The sequence below is a fragment of the Nilaparvata lugens genome, chromosome X, assembly GCF_014356525.2.
Source record: "Nilaparvata lugens isolate BPH chromosome X, ASM1435652v1, whole genome shotgun sequence".
Lineage (NCBI taxonomy): Eukaryota > Metazoa > Arthropoda > Insecta > Hemiptera > Delphacidae > Nilaparvata > Nilaparvata lugens.
The window spans coordinates 68792243-68805921 of record NC_052518.1 but is presented as its reverse complement, the minus strand read 5'-3'; the positions used below and the strand labels follow the sequence as shown (position 1 = coordinate 68805921).

At 34.5% G+C, this 13679-nt stretch overlaps 1 protein-coding gene across 1 annotated transcript in view; it reads right to left on the bottom strand.

Moving 5' to 3' along the window:
• LOC111050182 overlaps positions 1-11993 on the bottom strand; it is a 117358-nt gene extending 105365 nt beyond the window's left edge. Inside the window, exon 1 of the mRNA XM_039441521.1 lies at positions 11093-11993. Coding sequence (XP_039297455.1) covers positions 11093-11618 — 526 coding nt within the window. The 5' untranslated portion in view covers positions 11619-11993. The remainder of the gene's footprint in view (positions 1-11092) is intronic.
• Positions 11994-13679: the final 1686 nt, after the last annotated feature.

Here is a 13679-nt window from a genome sequence, read left to right as displayed (position 1 = left end):
TAAGCCTTAGTATTTCTCAAACTGAGAAATTGTTAATTTTAATGAGTTGTACATGGTTATGAAAAATGTATTGATTACAAAGTTTGGTGGAAAGAAGGCCACATATTGTAGTGCGACCATAATTATAATATACTATTATTAGGTGTCTAATCACATCCAGTTAATCTTTGTAATCAATCCTTTATCCTGTTCTATTCTCAATTTACAGTCAAGAATTATATTAAATTGTAACTTCTGTGTAAGCTGCAAAGTAGCATGGAATTAATTATATTTTAGTGCTGTCTCTTTATAAAATTTGCAATTTATTATTTTTGCAAATCTTGTTTTGTTATGTGGATAGTAATAGAATATCTTTTTTATTTGATTACGTGACGAAATTAGGACATTAATGTCCACTCTACCACTTAACCACATAATAATGGCAGAGGATTGTACATTTTTCATCAAATCTATAATTCTAATTTCTTGGATCTTCATGGAGGTACCAACTTTATAATTCCCCCTAGTAAAACTAGCTGAGAATTAAAATGAAACCAACTTTATAATTCCCTCTAGTAAAACTAGCGACACACGTTTCAAGACACTCCCAGTCCATTATTTTGTTTTTGGCCAGAGGAGGGTGAATCAACACAGAGAATGGAAATGACCGTGAAGTATTTCTATTCATAATTTCCACCCTCGGCCAAAATCTGCCTGCAAACGTGACTTTCAAAAACGGAAAAGAATTCTGTGAGAGCATTTCTCAGTCGTTCTTCAAAGTGGAAAGGTTTCGTGAGTGAATGAGGTCTCTGTATAAAGATTGAATTGATTGTTTGATGTATCAGTGATTGAAACTAAAATGAAGGTTCAACATTTTTTAAATGATTAACTTTTAAATTTAATATTAAGTTTTTAATATAATATAGTTAGATTGTGAATAATTCATAGTTATTTATCATGCCAAATACTCGTTGTTCATATAAAAACTGTACCAAAAGCCGATTCAAGAATAGAGGAATCAAAATGCACAGATTTCCCAAAGAAAACAGCGATGCTTGGATCACATGAGCAGGTAAGATGATGTTAAAACTTTTTTATCATTTATTTTCAATTGAATTATTGTGACATCCCTACTTTTAAAGTTTCGTTTCATTTTGGATCATCATTTTTATGAATATAACTTGTCAAGATTTCATATTTCAAGATGTTGACTCTATATTGATTTTTCGAACATCAAATAGATTAAAAGCCTGTTGTTCATTACCTATCATATTTATACGATTTGTAATAATTGTATCCACAAATAATAATACATGAAATACATAAAATCATCATAATAAATACATCATTACCTTTTCAATCTCGAATCTACATAAAAATCTTTTTCTTTCTCTTCTCCTCTTTATTCTTCTACTTCTTTTCCGTCTTCTTCATTTTCTTTTTCTTCATCTACTTCTTTTTTTCTTTCTTCTTATTCTTTTCATTTTTCTTCTTATTCTTCTTTTTCTTTTTCTTCTTTTTCTTCTTCTTCTTCTTCTTCTTCTTCTTCTTCTTCTTCTTATTGTATCAGACTCGTTTGAGAGACTCTTGATTAACAGTAAAATCACGAAAAAATGAATAACTAAAATTGCTTTTTTTTAATTGGCTGTAACTTTCGAATGGTATTGAAACCAAAGAATTGTTCATTGGAGTGAGAAGAGGAGAAACTTTTTTACATCTTTTCAAGATTTAGAAATTTTATTGGAAGCATTCCACAAGATACGCAGCTTTGAATAGGCACTATAAAAATGGACCATTTTCTTATGTTTGGAAATATGGGTTGGAGTATACTCAACAATAAATTTTCATTTCTTAAACGAATTTGACTCATGATACATAATTTTTTCAAAATACATGGAGCATTCTTATCAGGTGTACCTGGAATTCTATGTGATACAGCGCAGGATTTTGAATTATACATTCAAATTCTGACAATCGGAAGATATTAGTTGACTAAATACTGAAATTCGTCAAAATTGACTTTTCTTAAAATGTTACTTATTTAAAAAAAATTGTAACCTAGTATTCATTGAAGATAAAGAATTCCAAATTATTGCATTTTATTAAGAATTCAATCATCTACAAAAAAGGTGAGGGCGAATTTTTCTGCCCAATGACTGACTGGTTTTGGTAGAAATAGCTGAAAACTGGAAAATTAACAGAAAATTGAGGTTGTATGCAGAAATTGGTTCTACACTTCTCTTATGCATTCAAACAATCAATACTACAATATGAATTGCAAGCACCATATAAATATCCAACAGTATCAAAGTTATTCACATTTAATGATACAAATGATAGTCCGGGAGCAAATGTCATGAATAAGGCACTCCGTGGTCATTTTTGGGTAACAGCCGTGGAAGATGCCTCAATTTCTTCATTAGGTCTACATTATGAGGATCGTGATGATGATAAGTCAAAATCACAAGCAAACACCTCGAAAACAAGATGGCCGCCAAAATTTTCAGGGTTTTACTATATCGCTTTTATTTCAATAACCGTTCAAGAAATTCAACCGTTTTTTTAGACGAAAATATTTTTAAAATCTTACTCTACAATTTTTGTTTCATAAAATTTTCCTATAAACACATATTTTTTAGTTACAACCTCCAAAACCCTACATGATATCTGGTGCGTTTTTTCATATATGCATGAGGTAACAAGCAGGCCCGGCCCCAGGGGTGGGCGGACCGGGCGGCCGCACAGGGCGGCAGGTTTTGGAGGCGGCAAATTTAAAGGAACAGAAAATTTTAAAATACAAATAAATAATAAATTCATAATATCAAATGTGAATGGTAAAATTATATAAGAAGCTTTTCAACCTCGAGCTAATGAAGACTTTTCTAAGATCAACAATGTCCCAGGAACGTCTGAGTGGTCTAGCGAACATAAAATAGTTCAGTCCCCAGATCTTGAAGAATTGGTGAAGGAATTGCAAAGGTCAGACGAGTTCTACTTAATTAAACAGGTGTGTTAAACAAACTTGTAGAAATTGTAGTTCTAATTACTTAGCAAGTTAAGTAGGCCTAATACTATGTTGCAGTCTACGTCTTAAGGCTGTGCAAAGGCAAAAAATAAACTTTCTTGTATTGGTGATATTTTTCAAAGTTTTTCAATTTGTACCGGTATATATCAAAATGAAAAAGTTTTCTTAGGAAAACATTCTCTTCTAATCATTACTTTTTGAGATATGAACGCCTAAAGTTTAAATTTTTGGGACAGGACATTTCAAATTCAGTAAGAGATAAATTCTTCATGGTATTGTTGATTGAATAAAACAAGAAAATTTTGAAACATTTTCTGAAAATATCAATTTTTGAAAAAGTTATTCAATTTACAAAAAAAACTCAACACTATTTTTGGTCATTTTTAGTAAATTGAAAAACTTTCTCAAAAATTGATATTTTCAGAAAATTTTTGTTTTATTAAATCAAAAATACCATGAAGAATTTATCCTTTGAATTTTATGGTTTCATCTCGTACCGAATTTGAAATGTTCTGTCCCAAAATTTTAAACTTTAGGCGCTCATGTCTCAGAAAGTAATGATTGAAAAAAGAAAACTTTTTCATTTTGATAGCTTGATCCTTAAGCGATCCTTGATCGTGTCCTCGCGCGCCTCTCCACTAGGAAATACTGAAATGAAGTGCAACTAACGGTTGATTCTCATAGAACATGATCTCATGAGCTTATATCATTGTGCGAAATATCACGTTGAGGGCAATATAGATGGTGATGATGGTTGAAGCTAAAAATGCCCAGAGGGATTTTGAATTTTACATCTAGATTGTAATCGGGATATATTGTTGATCAAATACTAAATATGATCAAAATTGATTTTTTTCCTTCAAAATATCACTCATATTTGAAAAATCATAGCTCAGTACTCATTGGAGATAGAGAGTTCTGAATGATCTCATTTCATTCAGAATTTTATGATCTTAAAAAAGGCAAGAGCAAATTTTTCTGTCCGATCACTGATTTTGCCGGAAATAGCTGAAAACTGGAAAATGAACCTAAACTACGAACTTTTTGGGCCACTATGTATTAGCACAAGGGAATTTTACATGAAGAATTTGGTTCTGAACCTCTCTCATGTATCCAAATAAAATATTAAAAAATCAGAACTACGATATAAATTGCAAGCAAACCCCCATTTTTATGTCTATATTGACTGGACTTTACTGTTCCCCAATATTTATAATTGTCAAATATTTGTTTAAATGTCAAAAAATAGTGTTAAACATAATTTTTTAGAGTTTACTGAGACTCTGTGGTGTCGCATCACAGCGGAGACACAATAGTAACGCTGGTTACACACTGGGCGGTTTCTGCCGCGGCGGCGAAACTGCCGTCGCAGCCTCGAAAAAAAGGTCAAGCTTACACATTCAGCGGAAAAAATACCGCCAAACATCGAGCGGCAAAATTACCGCCACGTATGATCAGTAGCCAAAATAATTGTTGTAGTTCTTCATCGCAAATGTGTTGTGACTTCACTGTTTCATGAGTGTTCAGTTAATTGTATTTTTCACATTTTTCAAAAGTATATATTATCAAGTGTTTAACTTAAAATGGAAAGGCAACAACTTTTACCACTTTTGTTGTGCCGTCGAAGGAAAAGAAGACAGCAGAGAAATCGCCTTGCTTGGATTCATTGAAATGAACGTTTTTATTAAATCGACAGCGATATACAACATAATTATTACAGTTTTTTTCTTGTCATCCAGAGTTTCAAAATCCCCCCTAATCACCATACACACTTCCTTCCACGCATTCCTTGTTGCATCTCGATCCTTAAATATGTCGAGGGTTTTGTCCCACAAAACTGGCCTCTGTTCTACAAATGATATTAACAACTCATTGTCTATTAACTTACTCATTTTCTCACACTCGTCAACCACAAACACTTAAAACAACAAATAAATGTTATAAACAACTTACAAACTTTACAACAAGACACAAATTAAAAGGCTGATTTTCAAAGACCTCTGACTTGGAGCAACTGGGAAAGACGACTGATCAGCGGCGACGGTAGACAACCGCCAAATGTGTTAACGCCCATTTGGTCACGTACGCCACTGCGTAGACAAGAGCAGCAAAACACCGCCAGCCGCAGTGGCAGTGGACGGCTGCACAGCTGCCGCCAACGGCAATATAGCCGCGCGGCGTTTCTGCCGCCCAGTGTGTAAGCTTCCATTCAAGTCCATAGACTACTGCTCGAACGGCGGCGACGGCGAAATTACCGCCCCGGCAGAAACCGCCCAATGTGTAACCGGCGTTAGGCGATCGCTCAAGGAGGGGTGGAACCCGGGATTAACAATTAAAGACGGGATACTTGCGGGGGGGGGCGGCAGTTGCCGATCTCGCCCAGGGCGGCAAAGTCCCTAGGGCCGTGCCTGGTAACAAGCTAGAACTATAAAATCGATTTTTCATGACTACTTCAAGATAGAGACTTGCAAATGGTCTCAATCTCTTTGTTACAACAAGCTGAATAAGAATATTGATGTTGGAAACAACGAAAATATTCGACATCATTGGAAAATTAAAGATACATTTTTATATCACTTGCTATTCAATTATTGTAAGAAATGTCAGATTGGTTTTATCACTAAAGTGTTTAGAATTAAGTGTTTATCATTTATGATGTTCGAATGAATTGTCTCATTTCGACCACTCTTTTCATGATTTATTCAACTTAATAGAATTATGAGGTAAAACAGTTGCATCTATAATTTGAGAGCAGCTTTGCATTTTATTTCAAATAGATTACTTGTTTGATGATCACTGGTTTATTCATTCAAAAAGTTGGAGATCACATTGAAAACACTGTTAATTAATGTTGAGATTCAAAGTCTCGCTGCTTTCTCTAAATCTACAGTGTACAGTCATTATTAATTAATTAAACATTATAATATTATAATATTTATGTATGATAATTATATTAAAGTCAAATCAATTCTAGTAAGACCGCATTGCCTAGATCAGATCATGATTGTTCATGTAAAGAACTCTGAACAAATGGCAATTATAGTAATCATCATTAGTGAGCCAAGTTTTATCATCTTGGGCCTCTCTGTCGCACAATTAATTCCCACTCACTCACACCTTCTCACAACATGCTGTGTTCAGTCATTGACAGAGAATCTTGTCAAACGAGTCGCTCTCTGTTTCACACTCCATTCCTACTCGCTCACACCAACTCACGCCCAATCTGGCAACACTGTGAAAGTGCTCACTGTTGAAGTATATTTATAGGTAATAGTTGATCTGTGATAATTGCTCAGTGATTGTAGCGCTCCAAAGTGAATGTCGCAGTAAGATGGGCTACGCGCACGCCCATTGCCAATCTGTATAGGACTTAGTTTATCTGTGATATTATGTTATAATCATGTTGCTTACTTATTCTAGCACTCACATACACATACTCTGTCTCTTTCTCTCTATCTCTCACTGAGAGAGGAACTGTCTCGGACATTGTTTGGGTTTTGATTGAATTTTCTTTATTAATTATTATTCTTTATATCTTGTATTTGGATTTATTAATAATATTATAAACTTTATGTCTATTTTATTTTTATTTTCAAAATTCACTTTTAAAATTATCTACTATATGAAAATTCAATGAATTGCTGGTTTTGAATCAATTGCATTGTGTTCGCTGATTGGGAAGTTGAGGCGCATGTTACATTGAACCATTGAACGTTAATGGGACTTGAGAATAATGAACTTTGTTAAATCTCTATCACGATTTTCTTAAAAATGGCTTGACTGAAGTTTATCAAATTTATACCCTGGATAGTCATTTATAAGCTCCATCAACTGGTATTAGTCTACTTCCTGGGAGACTAGCAGGGGGTTCACCACATTCTTAAAAAATGAACCCATCAGTAACCAACCTCCTTCTCATGCATCAGGTAAATAAAGCCGTTTATTAAAAAAAACCACTTGGTCGAAATGAATCTACCTGCAGAACAGCTGTTTCAGAGAGATTTTTAAAATCATCAAATTTTAAATCTTCCGTTTCTGATCTCAGGAAGGATATTAGCCAACCGCGCGAAAAGTCAGAGTTTGATTTCCGACCCGGTGGCTATTTCTGAAAACTTTCAACAATCTTCAAACTTTTGATAGTTAATTTTTAGCTGTTATGGAAGATGAATGATAGAAAATAAATAATCAATCTTTTCATCAGAAATGATAAAAAACGGCGAAAATTGGAAAGAAATTACTATTTGCTGAAAAAAGGGGATACAGACTAATCAAAGTTACAAAAGCTCCGCATGAGAGTCACTAGCTGGGGGCTTCGCGAAGCGCGTAGGCTGCTACCTACTCCACGGGGGTGTAGGGTGCGAAGTGAGAGTAGATAAAAATAAATGAATGATAATTTAATTGGGAAAATTTACTTCACATAATAATTGAGATAAAAATGATGATGACTGAAACAATCAAATTAAATACCAATACATTGTAATAATAGTAACAAGCAAAATGAAAATACAGAATTTCTATTGGATAAAATTTCAAATACAACAAAGGAGTTGCGATGCAAGCATGAGTACCGTACTAGTATGTACTAGTGAGAAAGATTTTATCGTGGCAAGGAAAGAAGTTTTGTGTGCCACAACAGATTTTTATCCAATTCTATTCATTCTGAACAAAATTATTGAATTATTTTATTGAACTAAATGCTTTTTCATCTTTGTTTTCGTGAGTGTAAGTGCTTGTTAGTTATAAGAATTGCAGTATCTGCAATATTTTACATTAGTAACAATTATATTTTGAAGGTTGATTTTCATTTTTATTTGATCAATATTAATTTTGATTTGGTAATGTATATTTTACTATTATTCCATTATCTTTTGATTATCGTGTTGTATTTTAATTTGTCTGATGTTAATCTTCATTTTGTAATATAAATATATATACTTTTTTCTTGTGTGCAATATAAAGGGTTGTGTGGTAGAGAGGGCCTGGAGTCCTAACTCCGCCCTTGATAAAGGCCTTAATAAATTGAATTTGATTCAATTCACTCTCTCTAGTTTAGGGTGAAGTGTGAGAGAGGGCGCCCTAGCTTCGCCCTTCCAGGTTTAAAAGAAGCAAGAATTCAATTCTCTTCCTCTCTCTTTCTTCTCACCATCAATTAATTATACTTCTCTTTTTATTCTATTCAATTGTACAATATTCTTATGTAACTTTTTTATCATGCAGCTCCTGGACAACAAGTTTTCTTGAAGAAACAAATTATCAATTTTGTTATATTTCACAATGGAAACGTTTTTAGAAAAATATTTCTTAAGATTCGAATCTCAAGTTATTTTAGTAGCCTAGTCTTCATTTCAGTTAAAGAATAATTCTTGATCTTAGCCATCACGATATCTAGTTAAGTTTTATTGAAAAGTTCAACTATTTATTTTGAATGCAAATTATGCTCGCCTGAGTCCCGTGCTATAAATATATTATACGCAGACTATTAAGGCAGACATTATTAAAGTGATTAAGCCTCCAGACCTTGTAATGACCATCATTATCAGAATAAAGATAAGCCATTGCCTTCTCTATTCTTTATAATTTAATTATTCATCCATCATCCATCATATTTAACAGAACCTCTTACGACTAGACTAGAGGAGTCTACAGTGACGAGTGACAACAGGAACAAACTCATCTATCATTTTATTTGTAAAAATAATTTCCATGTAAAGTATATTTCATTATTTGTGCTAGGCTCTATAAAAATACTTTCTCATTTATTCCAGCAGGAAAATTTATTTTATTAATCTTATACAGAGTGTTTGAAAAAGAACTCCCTAGTTTTGATGTGTCATAGAATCTGTAAAGAGTGATATACACTATTCTAGTTTGTGGCGTTTGATTCAGCAACTGTCCAATTTTTGCCCCCCTGCAGTTGGCAGACCTGCTTGACCTTAAGACGGCGCCAGGGAACAGTTACTTCAGTTAACACTTGCTTTCCGGGAAGTGGATAGGGAGAGCTCGCCCAATTGCTTGGCCACCACGAAGCCCGGACTAAACCCCTCTGGACTTTTTCTTTTGGGGATACATAAAAAATGTTTTGTACCGTGAGAAAATTCGAGACATAAACCATTTACGGGAAAGAATCGCCACGGCGGTTGGGACAGTTACACCTGATATGTTGGTGAATACATGGCGAGAGCTTGAATATCGTCTCGGCTTGTGCAGGGATCCCATGTTGTAGTGTACTGATGTTGAAGATTCTATCTTTCAATGTATATACTTGTTGATGAAGTTATCATCGATTTACAAATCAAATTTATACCTCAAACTAGGGATTTCTTTTTCAAACACTCTGTATATTGCTGATAATTTCAATTTGGTTTGATATTGGTCAAAAATTTAATCAAAATCTAAATTATACCCTTATTGACCTTAATAACAATAAAGGAGGGTCATTCTTCTTTCAATAAACACCTAATCGTGAAAGTTATTCATGTTATTTCAGGAGAAAATATTATTGGTTGTTAGCAGTAGCAGTACAGGTATTATTAACACAAGTTCAACGAACTTGTGTATAAAGTCATCTTATATGTTTTACATCATATTCTAGTACTCTATCAACATGATCAGAAATATTTTATTACATGAAGTCTATATGTCACATCACGCTAATTGTCCCTCAAGTACTAATAGGCCTAACATAAAAAAGCCGTATTAAGCCTCGCATGTGAATAATCAACAAAATAGCTTCTTCATAAATAGGAATGTATAAAATAATAATTAACATTACCATTATCGTAGCTGTTAAAAAATTCATTTTGCGTGTTGTGCTTTGTAAGTAACGCATGGCATTGTCAAGTGGATTGGGACAGGAATGTAGGCCGAATTTACAGTAGGCGCTTGACCACGCATATCTATTATATTATATTCTATATTTATCTATATCCGAGTATATTATACAATAATAAGATATTCCTGGAATATAAAAAATATATATCGAGGTACTCTGGCTCCAACTGAGCGCATTTTCTTAATGATGGGTCTGTTTTGACGGCTGAAAGTGGAAGATTATCCTCGTCAGTTGTAGGTTAAGAGATCTTCTTCACCAATTATTGAATTTGGAAGTAAAAACGGTTTTAGATTATCTTATTTCCTATGGAGAAAAAGAAGACTCCACTACACTACCACCATATACATCCCGATAATAAAACTAGATTAATGACTCCCAGTGGTTGCTGTTTGGAAGTTGGAAATATAATTGAAACACATCTACCATACATAGAAATAATGTCCCACTGCTAAAATAAATGTAATTCAAATGAAATCGAAACACAGTACGGTACTCCTAAATGGAAAAAAGTCTTCAGTAATCATTTTACACTGCTGACCTATTTTGGGGACTCCCTCCTCATGATTTGATTCTGTTTTGAGAATCATCCCCCCCAAAATAGCGTGTATTATGTTTTTTCAATGACTGGTATACAACAAAATGTCTTTAAAAAACTGAGTTATTAATGAATAAGATGGTCAAAACAGTTATTTATAGGAGTGTCTATAGCAACCGGGAATAGCATTTAATTCCGATATGGTTCAAATCACACAACTCTTATGAAACATTCACTTACGAACTTATAAACATACAGCTAGTTCTTATTAACAATTTGGTAAATCTTATTGCGTTACCGTACTTTACATTCTATTTCTTCAATTATTGTTATTAATTATTCATATTATCATAGTTCTAATTATCAATAAATATCATATTAGCATAGTTCTATTAATTCATGTTTTGTTACTGTAAAATAGAGCCTTTCTCTTTTGAGTTAAAACTGTATGAATGATCAATCTCACCTCTCACAAGACAAGCTATTATCCTATTATAAATGTTGTCATTTCAATATAATTTTTTTTTCTCAATCTATTCATAACCACAAACTACTAAACATCTTTAAAGCCAACTACTTTAAGTTTTTTACCCCATATTTAAATAGATATTAAATAGTAGGCGCTATTACCGGCAAAATATAACTTGTGCGCTGAAATAAGATAGACAATTTTTTTTTAGAGAAAATGTTGAATAAGGAAGTAAATTATTTTGTAACCAACCTGATTGATACTTCCAGAACTGCAGAGACCACTCGACAGTTTGTTGAGTTGGTTGTTGGCAGTTTGCGTAATTGCCATTCGTAGATATGTGGAGTACGTAAGGATGGTGGCAGCACTTCTGGACACAGACATTGTTGGCGCAGGGACACACCAGGATGACGATCGCATCATAATCCTGCATGCGGTCTATGCAGAAAGACCCACCTGGCAACGTCACATTCTGCATATCCTGTACCACATGGAGAGAGCCATCCTGCAGCAGCGAGAAGTCCTCGGAGAGTAGAGTGAAGTCGACGTCTTGACAGCGACTGCGACTATCGTCGTAAAGAGCGATTGGCAGATCTCCAGATACTACTGACAGCTCACCGGCAAGCCAATCGTTATCAGTTGTTGTCTTTGCAGGCGAGCACTCAAGTTTGTTTGATAAACGCTCTTCCAGAGGACAACATTTATCAACATAAATGACTTGTGAGGCCTGAGCGCTAACCAAAACAACAACAAAAACAACATTTGTCATTACTGACATGATTGAAAAACACAACTTCTACTCTACCTGTATACAATAGTTCACAAGTAGTTTGAACATTATTTTTAGGAACTGGAGACAGTATACCTTGTCTGTACCGTTTTGAAACAGCATTTTTAAATTCTCTGTTCAACAGCAACCATCAATTAACTACTGATCGCATTCTGTTCAACAGAAGCATCACGATAGATCGCTTAGTGGTGAAGACTCGACATCAGTGGAGCTGATCGTCGCTGACACACCTCACCTTGCCAACTCGCCAGCTCAACTGAAAACTACTTACCAACCGATACCGATAGCCGAATAATTCTCCTCTCATAAGCAGTAGCACCCCCGCGTGCGACTGACCACAGACAAAGAGACGCCAGACGCGAGTCGCTAAACCAGACTGACAGCAGTTCTACCAACCAGCTCAACAACAGCTATAGTGAGATTCACTTTATAATGTCAGCATTCCTTCCATATAACATGGATGCTTCTCATACAACCAATGCTGAAAGTAAGAAGTGAATAATATTGTAACTTCCTTGCCGAGCACTATCTTCAATCGGCTTGTTTACATAATTGACTCACTAATTACTAATCAAATAAAGCTATTCTATCAGGTAATTTTAGTCAGGTGAGAAAAATATTTTAATTTTTGGGCCTGTATTCTCACTTTTTGATAACCGATTACTCAAAATTTCATTTGCTGTAAACGATCCATGATTAAATTTGTTCGTAATGTAAGATTCGACCGTTTAAAAACATCAAGAAATTGAAGATACTTTTCTCATATTAACGGTCTCGGCAGTGCTATGATAGAAAATTGATTGATTGATTGATTGAGTACTTTATTTATGTAGATTACAATATATACTGGCTTATACACTTATATACAATAGCTTACAATACAGCAAAATTATAGATGAATTTACATAATATAGACTAGGAAAATAACTATAGAACTGTATATGATATGAAAAAGCAATTTTTAATATAATAACTATAGATAATAATCATATTGTTATGCATCTACATAAATTGGCGGAGCTTTGGACATATCAATGTCCATTCTTTGGGAAGAATAATAAAAATATCCTCCCCACTAACTCTCTACCAAAACGTTAATTTCGTTATTTAAACTAAGGATTTATTTATTAATGGAAATATTGTAAAAGTTTTAATCAATATGAATATTGAAGAGAAAAAAAAACAGAATATTGATAAAGTAAAATAATTATATAGGTAGATAAGATCAAATAATTGATTAATAAAATGAAGTAGGCTGAAAGTAGATCAGGGTTATCAAATTTCAGTAATATACAGCAGTATGCAGTGGATAATTGAAATAACATGAGTTTATAATATATATCTATATATATACAATTCGTTCTATAACATGGTTTAAAGGTTTATATTGGTGGAATGGGTGAGGGATGGTTGTCATGTGATCGTTCTAGGGCCGGACAGTTTCAGTCATTTGCTCCAAAATATGTTTTTTTAAAGTCAGGTTGAAGCTCGCTCGGCTCTCGATAGACCTGATAGAAACAGGAAGTGTATTCCATGCACGACAGGCACTGACTAAGAAGGATTTTGTGAAAATAGTAGTTCGATGATTGGGTACTTTCTCCGGTTCTAGTATGTGAAGCATCTATCCTCCTACCTTCAGAGACAAATTTGAAATCATCTTTAAAATAGTTCGGATTACCGTATTTCAAGATATCTCTAACAAGCTTGACTATTCGAAAAAGCCTCTGATCGGGAAGCTTCAATGTTGAACTAGCAATGTTGAAAACAGTGATTCAAAGTAGTGGTGTTTTGAGAGAGCTGCCTATCCAATAGAAATCGAGGGGTGTGGCCTCCCCCTCCACCCCCCCTGCCCTAGTCCGCCATTTTGACCACACCCCAGCCAATAGGAAGTGAGGGGCGTGGCCACGCCCCTTTTTCCTCCCCCTCCACCACCCCTGCCATAGTCCGCCATTTTGACCACGCCCCCAGCCAATAGGAAGCGAGGGGGCGTGACCAAAATGGCGGCCCCCTTCCCCCTCCACCCCCCCTTCCCTAGTGTCGGCCATTTTG